At 49.3% G+C, this 13,313-nt stretch overlaps 1 protein-coding gene across 2 annotated transcripts in view; it reads right to left on the minus strand.

The window, feature by feature from the left end:
* Window positions 1-13,313, minus strand: part of LOC144128606 (testis-expressed protein 10 homolog) — a 61,784-nt gene that overhangs the window by 30,630 nt on the left and 17,841 nt on the right. Inside the window, exons 7-8 of one of the 2 annotated variants that reach the window (XM_077662138.1) lie at window positions 9,895-10,087; window positions 5,404-5,536 (exon numbers count right to left, since the gene is read on the minus strand). In XM_077662138.1, the coding sequence (XP_077518264.1) occupies window positions 5,404-5,536; window positions 9,895-10,087 (326 nt within the window). Of the gene's footprint in view, window positions 1-5,403; window positions 5,537-9,894; window positions 10,091-13,313 lie in introns of both variants that reach the window. The other variant, XM_077662137.1, reaches the window with a different exon arrangement.

Consider the following 13,313-nt stretch of genomic DNA (forward strand, 5'->3'; position numbering starts at 1 on the left):
TCCATATGGGCATGGCTCGAACTGGGCCTATTCTCTAGCTCTAAACAAATGGCAAATACTGTTGCTGTCAGATTATTGAAGTGCATTAGTTGTGTAGAAAGCTTCCACCACCTTTATGCAAAAAGCAGCTACCTCCTTCTGCTTTCAAACACTTTCGTGAAAATCATAAGTATTTACGCCATAATTTTTTATATACAGTCGAGCCCACTTATAACGAACGTGAGCGTCACGCGGTACCCGTTCATTATATCCCGAGGTTCATAGTAAGTTGACCACAGCTCTAAAGACAGCTGCTTGTCAAAACACAAAATTTTTTTCTTCGCGAAGAAGTCCGTGATGGACGTCTGTTTTTGCAGCGCAGATCCGATGAGGGAGTTTTCCAGTTTCTTTAAAGCAGAAGCGTGCTCTTCGCCGAGGCCCTTGGCACAGACAAGTTGTCTGAGGCTCTACGTAGCCCATTGCTACAGGAGCGCTTATGGGTGCTGGCTCCGAAATTTCATCCTCATCTGATACTTCCGTGTCACTCTAGTCCCGCACTTCAGAAATGATGCCCTCGACCGAGCATGGTTCCGCGGTGTTGGCGTCGTCATCGACAGAAATAAAATCATTACAACCAATGTCATGGCCCTCAATGTCGGAGTCGACGACGCGTTGCCACAAATCGCTGCCAGGCTGGTCATCTTCCGAAGCATCAAGCTCAGCATCAGACACTGTGTCGACAAAGCCGGCCTTGCGAAAGCAGTTCCGCTCGCCAGTGGCCGTCACCTCCGCCCAGGCCGCTTTCATCATCTCTACCGCTGAATACAATGGAAATGGGCACAGTGTTCCCGTCCACCATCCCGAATTACAACCAGGGCCCGAGATTTGAACAAAGCCAACGAAACGTCCGCACCACAACAAGAGTGACAAAAGTACGTGATGAGGTAGATGTGCACAGGCAGCAATCAAGCCAATCAAGCTAAAGATACAGACGGACAGAGCCAGCGGAGAGACCAATGAGGGGCATCCGCGAGTGTTGGTGCTCTTGGCTAGCACGGAAGGCGTTTCATGGAGCGTGGCCTCCATGATCGCAGTTGATCACGGAGGCCACGCGCGGATTTGCAAGAGAGTGAGGCGAGAGGAGTTGCGAGGAGGGGCAGGAGGGCGATCTTGGAAGGCGCGTCGGCGGGGAAAGGGTAGCTCGCTTGAGAGCGGCACGAAACGGGGTGGGCAGTTTGCCTGCGATGAGGCTCAGGAAACCATACCGTGCGCCGGGTGCACAAAGGGGTCAGAGGCAGGTTATCTTGCATTGCGGCGCCGGGTTTACGCCGTCCGTTCACTGTAACTGGTCAGCAGGGTTTAATGACGTTGATTAAACGTGTGATTTTGTGCCATTGAAACAATGTATATTTTGACGGTCGTGCAGGTCTCGTTTGTTATAACGAAAGTTCGTCTTTAAGTGGAGCCGTCGTATGTGGGCTCGACTGTATATCTTTCCCCACTACAATTCTTGATACAGTGCCATGCATACTTTAAGCAAAGATGATGTAACAAAAATGATTGGTCAGCTGTTATCACACAGTTGTGCCTTTGGGCTTCCAGCCAACTGGCAAGGACTGAAATGGGCATGTCCACATAACAGACACTTTGCAAATAGGGAGCCTATGTGCTTCCTGGAGACCTAGAGGTCACAATGATAGCTCTCCTGTGTTCCACAATATCAGACACACAAAATAGCATTACAAATTGTAAAGCACAGAAACAAAGAACTACCATAAAAACACGTGTATGATACAGACCCGCATATAATACAAAGTGTAATTTTGGAAAAGCAAAAATGAAAAAAAAAAAGTTTTAATCCGCGGATAATGCGAGTAAGGCAGACAGCTCGAAGACGTTCCGCAAGTCGCGAAATGTGAAGGTCTTCTGATTAGTGTATGCCGGCGCGCCGGATATGATGCATGTAGCATGGGTGCCAAATATCTGGCACATCTACAGATCGGGCCCCCCGCTCGCGTCTACTCATGTCCTGCGCCATGAACATGCGCAGACCAGTTTGGCATACAAGCAGGCGCGTACGCTTCAGAAGTGTCTGTAGTCAGTGCTTTAGTGATCGTCGTCGTTGGCCGTACCGTCTTCCAAAGAGCTCTTGTCACAGATATCTTTCCAGTGAAACACACGCTCGACGGTACCGAAGACATTTGATATCCCGCATTTCTTGAAACTGCAACCGGTGAGCTCCACGAGAATGCTAGCCCAAGCGTCAGCCATCCAAGTGCACAGCGTGGCTAGAGAGGCCTGTGTCCAGTAGCAGTAACTGCAGGCTCTCCCTACCTCATCCACTACGGTAATTACACGATTGTAGCTCGACCTATTTTTTTTAAATTTGAAAATCTGAAGTGGAGGGGGGTCGAGACAAACGTGATATCGGGCATGCTACAGCATGGTTGCATTTTTGGTGCGCGGCTTCGTCGCATCGCTCTTGGTGCTGGCCTTGAGCAGCTGCTATGTCAACGCACAGAACTGGCATGCCCTCCCCGTGTGCGCGGGCGGCGGCCGATAGTGGTTATCGATAAGCAGCAAACTGGCACCCCTGACTGCGGTTGCTGATAAGCGGCAGTGGCCCGATAACGCAATCGCGTTCTACGGGAAGCTCAAGCCCCAAACAAGTTTTCTTTTTAGTTTCAATGCGCGCTCGGCGCTCAAGAGAGCGTTGATAGTTGGTGGAAGGACCGCTGTTCCAATCGAGGTGGGCTCCCCCTCGGAACGGCAGCGGTGCCGGGGAGTGTCGGTAGCCGACGAAGAGCCGGGGAAATTCATGCGAAGTTTCTCTTTGACTCTGACGCATTTGACTACTGCCGGCTGTGTTTCACAAGCTTTTAATGCATTGCTTTGTTAGGCTGTCTAGCTTCGTCAGTCATCATTTGTGCTCCAGGTCCGGCAAGCGACTGGCGCTTGTTCACGGCTACATTCACGATGGCTGCCATTTTTTACGTTGAAGAAACGAACAGCCGTGCGCTGGGCCACAAGTTCGATGTTCGCAACGGGTGATACAGGTGTGGCAGCTGTAGCAAGGAAAATTTTCAGCTGTTCCACACGATGTGGCTGTTTGCACAGTGTGGGATTTCGCTGGATGATGACGTTAGAACGATGTGCTGTGGGACCGCAGCAGTGATCACGACGGCAGCGCTAGTGAGGATGATGGCGCAAGTGTGGACAAGTAGTCCAGTAAGTAATACATTTTCGGTTTAGAATGTGCCCACGGGCACGCCCGCTCACGGTGGCCGATAGCGGCTGGTGATAAACGGCGGTTGCTTGATAATGCTATCGCGTTAAACTACCTCGGAAGTTTTTTTTATTTTTCAGGAATGTGATTTGGAGGTGTCAACTTACACTCGAGTCGACTTACAATCGTGTAAATAGAGTATGTAGCAGCGCCTGATGCAGTACCAATGCTTTCGGTAGCTACGATTAATTTCCTCTTAAAAGCAGCCAAGGGCTGCTTTTGCGGTACCGATATTATGGCAGGTGCGATTGTCATGGGCGTCGCAAGGTCAGGTCAGCGCAGTGAGCTGGCATCAAAATTGAAACTACCGACCTATGCCACCGCTATATAGCACCCCCTCTCGCTTGAAGCGTGGTGGCAACGCCGCTCGATAATAACAAAACCGGAACTATGAATTTTTCCTGAAAATTGCGTAGATTTACATACAGTGGAACCCCGGTTATACATCCCCTGGTTTTGTGACGACCCGGGTTTTACGATGGATTAACGCAGTCCCGGCGAAGTCCCCATAGAAGCAATGCATTAAAAACCCTGGTTATCCGAAGCAATTTTACGCCGGACCCGCGTTATACGACGACTCTCGCGAAGCGCGGGACGGAACAGCGGAAGAAAGAAAGGAGCCGCAGATCTCTTTCGTCATGCCGTCTCTCCGCATGCGGAGCACTTGACCTTGCTCGACCGGTTTTCTCCGGTGGGTGCAGCTTTCTTTCCTGCCTCGTCTCATCGTTCGTTTCTCTCTCCCCCACCAGCTGCCCTGTGCGACGCCAGCTGTGCTGAAATAGCGCGTTTTCTTCTCGACAATCACTTTCTCCCTTTCGCTCCCTCTCTTCTCGGCGGCATCACCTCTCGTCGCGTTGGGGAAGCGTTTCTTTCCAGTTTCCCAGCAGCAGATCGCCGACAAGGTAGCGTGGATAGTTGGATTGCAAAATGGATTCCCCGGCAAGGAAAATATTGCTTTTCGTGGACAACGCACCGTGCCATCCACCCGATACGTCCAACCTGAGGAACGTAAAAGGTGTTTTTTTTTCCGCCCAATTGCACAAGCCGGCTGCAGCCGCTGGATGCCGGCATCATTAAGTGCGTGAAGCAAGGGTACCGGAAGCAGTTAGTGCAGCGTCGGCTGGCGGCTATGGAGCGCAGCGAGTTGGAAAGAAAGATCACTGTGCTCGACGCCATGCATTTTATTGCCAGTTCGTGAAACGCAGTGTCGCAAAGCACAATTTCCAACTCGTTCAAGAACTGTGGCTTTAAGCGAGAGACTGCCTCCTCTGTTGGGGATGCAACAACCTCAATGCCGCTTGAGGCCGATGCAGGCTTCGCCGACTACGATTTCGAGGGTTTAAACCTTGCCACGACCTTCGCCGAGTACGTGGAGGCCAATGACAACGTTGCGATCTGTGGCGAGGTGTCGCTGGATGATGCAACTGCGGAGGTTTTGCCTAGTGCCGACACCACTGCGACATCGGATGAGGACAACGACGCCGCCACAGATGCCGTGCCTGTGCATATCACGTTCGCCGAGGCGCTACGGCACGTAGACGGCATCCGGAACTTCATCTGTTCACGCGACGCCGCAGAGGACCTCCTTTTGGACGTTGCCCAACTCGAGCGAAATCTTTTGCACGTTCACGGATCAAATAAGGTCCAAAAGAAATTGACCGAATTTTTTAAAATTTTGCGCCGGCTGGCGGAAATCGCGGCAGTGGGCAGTGGAGTGCCGGAAACGTCCGTTTGAATAAAGCATGATTGGTACCTGTACTGCAGCATTAATTTTTATTGCATTTACTTTTTTGGTAATTTCGGTTTCCAAGCCCTTCAGAGTATGTTAGTAGTTTACATTGAAGTTCCTCTTAAATTCGTCGCGCGAAAAAAGTAGTATTTTTATAGGCATAGTTTATGTTCGGATTTTACGACGCCCGCATTTTACGACGCTTTTTCGCGGTCCCGTGAAAGTTGTATAATCAGGGTTCGACTGTACAATGCGAGCCGGAAAGTTGATGTGCTAAAATCTGGAAAAAAACCTTGTATTATATGCGGGTTTTTACGGTAATGGCGCCACACTGGAAACAGTCGGCTGAGGACTTGAAACTGAGCATCTTTCTAAATTCACGGCCACTAGTGCTGCCCTGTCTACTCACACAGCTTCCAGGACTGGAAGTGGGCCCAGGATGAGGCTGTGAAAGAAGTCGAGGACAAAATGCGCGTCCTTGGGCTGGATCACATCGCCCTCTTCGTACAGGGACAGCATAGCCTCCACCAGATGCAGGCAGTCTGTGCGCAAAAAAAGACAGTGAGAGAAGTGCTAATCAGGGCCCACGTGCATGGCGTGCTCATCTGTGAATTTATTCAATCCTCACATTGCCTAACACACTAAATAAAGCGATGGTCCTGGAATTCTACGTGCCCTGCATTTTTTTTTTTGTGGCTACAATGACCTTTAGGCATTCTCTTAAAAGCTACCAACAAGTTAGGAAAACTTTCCCAGCACACTTGGCACCAGCAGTGGTGCCTGTCTACCCATTGTAAAACTGACATCAAACTTCCGTGACCTGTCAAGTCTGACAACAGTCCATATCACATGATGCTTGCTTATCCTAGAAAGGCATGGCGTAACAGCAGCACCCCTTAACAGTGGCATAGCATGACAGCAGCACAGCATGGCCAAGGCGCGACATAACAGCGGCACAGCTTAACAAATGCACAGCACAGCACCAGCACAACACCAACACACATGATAGCAACACAGCACAACAGTGGCACAGTATAAGGGTTTAGCACAACAGCAGCAGTACATGGCAGCAGCACATCATGACAGACGCACAGCACAACAGCTATACAGTGAAAGCTTGTTAATTTGAACCTCGATAATTCGAATTTTCGAATAATTCGAACTGCACTACTTGGTCCAGCCAAGCTCCATAGAGATCTCTGTATAAAAAAGCCCGTTAATTCGAAAGTGAGTCGGTTCCACTACGGATAATTCGAACTACACCGCCGCCGCGTTTTGGCGGCTTGGCACATAGCATGTGGCCAAAAAAAAAAAAAGCACCTCCGCATAGTTAGAGGCTGCGCACGTCCTAAACGAGGACAGAAGATGGAATCAGATAAAACCGTGGAAGAGTGGGTAAAGCCTAAATGGCGCGATCACCGGCGCAGTAGCCGGCGGCGCCGGAGGGTAGGGGTTGGCGGGGCGGCGGTGGCGGCTGCCTACCCACATTTCCGCACAGCCTCCGAGACTCGCAACTAAATACTCGTTAATTCGAGCCCTGTTCATTCAGAAATATGAATAAGTACTGTTGGCACGGTCCCAGCCAACACCGATGAAAGGCTATGACTTCGGACGGGCGCTACAAATGATGTGCGCAAAGCTTTTTTTTTCTTCGCGAGTGTCGTCCATACTTCCACCCATCGGTTGCAATCTAAAGCGCGCATTCAGCCGCGATCATGACACCGGTTTTTAGCATCGCTCGGCGGTCAGCTGCTGGCCGGAAGCGGCCAACGTGGGCTATCAGCGCGGACCGCCCAGGGCACGACCGCGTCTGACTTCCGCCTGCTTCTACAGCATGGCCGCGGCTGCCAAGCGGCTTCTCGCTCCACCATGAACTCATCGTTGCCGCTACACTGTGCCTCATGTTCGCGGCAAACAAAAGTCACACGAAGCTTTTGCTTTGTCTGAAGATGCCCGCAGCACAAAATTTTAGCGATAAAAAGCGCCAGATTTTCAGCGTGCTTCTGGATTTTCAAAGCTGCTAGGCTTAGCCACTACGCCTCGATTGACGTCGGAAAGCGCGGGAGGTTCAAACAGGTTAACTATTTTGGTTCAGAAAGGGGTCACAAAGAATAATTCGTACTCTCTGTCGTCATTGAACAAATAATAGCCTAATTGTAATTGCAGAGCTGTTCTTTTCAGCATTTTACTAAGCATACGGAATTACGACATTTCTAAATCCTGGCGGCAGCGGTCTGGCGGCAGCCTCCCATTTTCCGCCGCGCTGCTCAAAATACGCAGCACAAGTTCACTCCGTGTGGGTTGCCCTTAAAGGGACACTGAGGAGAAATTGAAGTTCGCTTGTATCGATAGAATACCAGCTCCTTATCACAAAAACGCCGCTCTTACTGAAAACAAAGCTCTTGTAAGGTAGAAAATAGCAAGAACCAAAATACAGGTATGGCCACCACAGGCCAATCTCGCAAGTACAAGCGTGGTGAAGCCATAGGACAAGAGACGCCACCTTGGAGGAATTTTCCATCCTACTTGGTTACTCGAATCTCTGAGGCCGACAAAGGTACGTTGCGCAGATCAATATTGAAGTAAGTTTTGTTTTAAAACCAATAGTGCACTTTTATCACACAAGGAAGGCAGGAAAGAGACAACCTGAATGTTGGAAGCAAAGAAAACGGATGCTTGGCGGCGCCACAGGCGGCCAGGAGAGTGTCGATTTGTTATGGCGCTTCGCGTCTATGAGCTTTGCGTGCCCCGTGGTTTTGTTTTTGACGCGCTTCGATTTACAAGCGCCAAACAGCAGAGGAATTCCAAGTGCCGCTTCAAGTGCTAGTTATCCTTCGAAGGAGCCTGTTAAGGCTTGTCAGATGATCGCCACGGTCGATGAAAAGCTATGACGGCCCGATGGTCGCTGATCGTACAAGGCAGCACTTGTGTATTCGCACGCTTGCCCGGCGTAACATTCCCGGCTGCGCCAGTCAACTTCAAACTACTTAACGGAAATCGTTTATTAGGGACGGGAGACAAGGTACAAGGCAGTTCAGAAAAATTGCCGATGGCCTAGCTCTGTTAGGCCAGGATATACCTAGCGAAAGCACGGAGATTTCTGCATCAGAAGAGTGCATTCCCTAGATGCGCCTTTATTGACGGCTGTAACTTGAGCCGTCGTGGCGGAGCGGTAGCGTTTCCGCCTCAAACGCCGAAGGCCCTGGTTCGATTCCGAACCTCGGCCCCGGACTTCTTTTATTTAGTGAGTGGGCGGGGTGTTTCAGTGGCTCCCATGGATGCCGCCGCTGAATACATTGGTTAGCGGTTAAGCGCAGGCTCTGTTAAGGCGCGTCTATGCTGCGGCGAGGCGCGCGCGCCCTGCACGGTGAAGTCATGTCCAAAGCGAGACCCTCTATACTCCAACTGCGCTTGACCGCCGACGTGTTCGGTGGCTTCGGAGCACTCTCACCTGACCGCATTAGCAGGGAGATTGGAGCATGTATCTATTTCGCGCCGAGTGCGCCAGCCGCCGCCTGCCCGGCCAGAGTGATTTGGCTCCGCGGCGAGGTGCGCGTTATATTCAATAGCTGCGGCAGTTCGGCGGAGCTGTTCTTTTCGAGCTCGGCTATTTTAATCCATTCATAGTACATATCTGAAGGTACATGCAAGTTGGCGAGAGAGCCAGATCCAGTGGACCCGTTGGATCTAGCGGAAGCCGTTGAAGCGTCGTGCGCCGGCTTTGGTTTCAAGCCGCCGACTTTAAACGCGACTGCCCTCGAGCACCCATTTGTTTTCTGTGGCAAAAAGTAAATAAATAACTTGGCCCATGCAACCGTGGGAGACCTCGACGCTGCCTGCTGCGCCGTGCAACCACTCCGTTCAAGGAATCACAATCCGTTGGCCCCAAAGCCCCTGCCAGCCTCCGATGGGCGCAACGAACCCCTCGCGACTCCCCGCACTGGGGTTATGATATTTAGTTTGCAACGCCTGCTCTCTGAGAAAGGGGGAAACCACCCGCCGGCGCCTAACCTAACCGTGCTCCCTCAAAAGCATCGCACGCTCTGTGGGGCTGAGGACGCTGAAATGCAGGCCAGAGTTTTTGCGAGAACTACGTCGCCGGGTTCGGGAACGGGATCCATCGTAACGTTGGCAAGACACCGGTGCAAACCTAAACGAAGCGACGGTGGCGACCCCCGATAGATGCCTTCAACGTGCGGCGGCGGTAGCTTTCATTTCGGCAGCTGCTAGACCGTACCGCTAGCTGCAGAAATCACGGAGTCTCCGTTTACGTCATGTTTCACGTCACTCCGTTCTGTGTCGTCATAGGAGTTCTCCATGTCGTCATAAGAGTTCTCGAGTTTGAATCGGAGCGGTGGGAAAAACTTTTTCAACTTCGAATCCAAATTTCTTTGAAATAAATGCATCTTTCGCTCCCGGAAAAGCGTCAACAAAGCCATGAAATGCCGAACTATCAGATATTGCTAACAAAAAAATTTTGATAGGGTTCTCCTCAGTGTCCCTTTAAGGCGAACATACTGAAAACGAGGCTTGCACAACCGGACAAGCACTGGCACTCTGCAAAGTTCACTTCTCCCCTTTGCTAGAGCTAACATCAAAAGGAAAACACACCAAGATGTTATCGCTACGCAGCATCTTGGCGCACTGCCAAGAAGTGCATTGTGGACTGTGACGGTGACGTAATTAATTACACTGAAAAGAAAATTAGGATGAGATGGGAATGAAGCCAGAACCCCTTGAATCAGCGAGTCAGACATGCTACCCCTAGGCCACCTGATTTGGTTAACTGGAGGACTTGTGTCTTGTCCAACAGTGTGTGTGTTTGCAAACTGATATCTAAGGAGAACACAGGGCTGCTGAAGGGAGCCATTAACGCTATCACATTTAAAGGGCAACTCACCATTGGGGGAGACTCGTGGCATGAGAAGCTGGGCGATCTTGACAACAACACGTGCGTCCCCAGAGCGCACCTGGCCGGAGCTAACCAGGTCGCCAAAGAAGGAGAGCACGCGGCGTCCCTGGTCAGGGCTCAGCACACCTAGCAGTCCCGCCAACACCTCACACATGGCCAGGTTGATGGTGATCACCGACACCTGCGGCAGGAATTGCAAAGTGTGCCACAAATTCCAGCAAGCTGTCGCTGCTATGCACGCTACTGTTAGTTGCACGCATGCTACATTATCTAACATCACTTCCTTAGATGTTTTCTTGATTATTAAACAATAACTGGTATGTGGGGCGTTTTTGAGGGTAAATGGCGCAGGCACTGCTGCAGCATGTCATAAAAGAACACCTTTGAGTTCACCTGTTATTAAAAAAGATACTATCCAAATGGGCCAAGCAGCAATACACTTGAGACTGCCTGTGTGGGCATGCAACTTAAATGGGCTTCGAAGCATGTGGTCTCAGAGGTTAGGGGATGCTTTAAGGCTAATTTCCTCACCTCTGTCCTACAGATGGTTAGAAGTCTAGGAGCCTCTTTTTCCTTTCAACATCGATACATTACAAGATGCTGGCTTACCAAAATTGCAACAACTATAATTTCTTACATATGCAATAAAAAATGGAAAGGAAATTACAAATGGGCAGGACAAATGTAGAGAATGGCACACATCAGCGGTACGCAAGAGATTAAAAACGTCAACATCAAACACATGAAAAATAAACAGAAAAGAAACATCATACTTAAGCTATAATTTAAAAACATCAATAAGCCACAAGCACTGAAGCTTAGACCTGAAGACCTGAAGCTTAGGTTAAGGAAGGGACACACCTGCTGGGCGTATTTCCCACGTGCCAAGAAAGCACTCCTGCCCTATGACTCCTCCCACTCCAAGACTATAAAAAGTGTCATTGCTTCACGCTGCTTAGAATATGCACTTCGTAAGTCGTGTTCGCATGAATTACACGATAGCTTTAATTATCAGATTTGCAGGCTTTTGGCAGCAGGCTTCCCTTGTTCGGTCCTAACGGCAGTGGCAGAAATCCTCCTGAAGAAGCTTGGGCCCCGATGAACGATGGCTGCAACTGAACGCACGAGGGCCAAACCCGAGGTGATGCTTTACATTCATAAGGTTTCTCATAACCTCAAGAAAGTGGCCAGCAGGCACAATGTGCTGCTTACTCTATCGGCGCCAAATAAGTTGGCTAAACTATGCCCCCATATCTGCGGGGAGGTTGAGCACGGTTGCAAGAAGCAACATCAAGAGGCCTTCGTCAAATGTGCCTTGGGAGTGGTCTACATCATTCCCCTGTCCTGCGGAAAATGCTATATACGGCAGAAGGGGTGCTGTCTTAATGACCGTTTAGGGGGTATGCTCAAACCTAACACAACAAGATAAGCTCGCGAATTTAGTTTCGCATGTTCTGACATGCAAGTGCAAGCCCCGCTTTAAAGAAGCAAAGATTTTGGGCAGGAGTGCAAGCACAAAAGTCAGAGTTTTGCCGAAGGCTTTCCGCATCCACAAAAAAGCGAGTCATTGCATTAGCAACGCGTCAATAAGTTTGTACTCCTCCGAGCACGCTTTTCTGGAAAGTTTTCTGTAAGAACAACAACGCCTCTTTACCTGCGTGCCTGTTCTTTCTTTAGGTGTTTTTCTTTGGGTTTTCCTTCAATGCCTGTTTGTTGCCCCCTTTTTCAGCTGATGATACACTTGATACCTGTTATTTCTGCGATTGTAGATTTGTAATGAGATTTCTCTTTCTTTTTCGTGTCAAGAAGCCCAGCGCCGCACTAGTGTCATAAGCGCATGCGATGTGTACACTTATATATTGATAACTGTTACGGAAAATAAAGCCAGTAGTTATTAGCGTTCATGTTTGTCATGTCTTCCTCCCGTGCTCATCTCTTTTGCGCTACATTTTATTCAAGTTCTTAAAGAGCTTTAAACATTTACGTACTTTTTTCACTTTATTATTCTTTTGCAACATTATTATTGCCTTTTAGTGTTTTATTTTGTGCTCTCAATGTAGTTGGCCAGCCAATTACATTGAACTGCATTGAACTCGGATAATGATTACCCATACCGAACATCTCACATACCCCCTGCAAAATCTCTTTCCTTTTAAAGGGTGTGCCTCCTGGGTGTTTATACAGTTAACCAGCATGTAATGAACCTCCGATTAGCGAATTCCTCAATGTTACAAAGTTGCTCGGTTCCCCAATGCAGCCTTCAACTGAAGCGCGAACATTTGCGCGGTCCATGTTACGACCATTGATTTTGATGTAACAAATTTTATTTGCCACACTGAATATCCATTAACTAACGTAAAAACCGGAATATAGGTTGAACTTTTTTTCAAAAAACCGTGGCGAAAGTCGACCTCCGTCTTATATACCGGTCATTGGTAGAAAAACTAATTAAGTCTTGCAACAATGGGCAGCTGAAGTCAACAGCCTCCATCACCATCGCCATCAGCAGCAACGCAGCGTGGCGACATTGTTGCACTGCCATTTTGCATTTCCGTCGTTGCAAAGCTATTTTGTTAAAAGGCTTCTTTGCCCATTTTGTTTCAAAATGAGTGGAAGCCGACGGCAATTCACCGTCACCTTCAAGAAAAACGCGATTGAGTACACGGAAACTCACAGCAACCTGGCGGCAAGGCGCGAATTCGGAGTATCCAAAAAGAGCATTCAGTACTGGCGGAGGCAGAAGCTGCGTATTGCAACTTGCAGCAATCAGAAGAAAACATCATTTCATGGGCGGACCGCAGCGTATCCAGAATTGGAAAGGTTGCGCTGCGTGCAAGATCGCTGCCTGTGATTGCCGAATGCTTCCGCGTGAATGCGGTAGAGATCGCACGTGCTCACCATCCTGGGTGTGGCGATTCATGAAGAGTAAGGGTTTTGCACTACAGTGCCATACTTCTGTGTGCCAGAAACAAACACGCAGGTCAATGGGCGTGCGATACTGTTAAAAAATTGGCTGGGTGTACATACGAGCAGCAATTAAATGAAAATAAATACTGTCACCATCGTGCAGCCTGCTGAGTCGCATTTGTTTCAAGGTAAGGGTGTCTTTCGGTACTTTTTGCATTGAAAAAGATTTTTTTCATTTTTAGAATTGGTTAGTTAGGGGGTCGACCTATGTTCCGGTCCGACCTATAGTCTGGTTTTTACGGTAGTGCTGTGTTATTTGAAATTAGGCTGAATCACGCGAAAGCTTCATGATGATAAAATACGAACTGCCATGAGAGGGACACCTACAATCACAACAAGCAAACACACAACATGCCATCCTCCAGTGCAGTTGGCAACTTTTCGTGACACATGCAGCGGTCATCGCGCGGCTTTCGCTTTTGTAACACCACACCACGTGG

This window comes from Amblyomma americanum, chromosome 4 (assembly GCF_052857255.1).
Source record: "Amblyomma americanum isolate KBUSLIRL-KWMA chromosome 4, ASM5285725v1, whole genome shotgun sequence".
Classification (NCBI taxonomy): domain Eukaryota; kingdom Metazoa; phylum Arthropoda; class Arachnida; order Ixodida; family Ixodidae; genus Amblyomma; species Amblyomma americanum.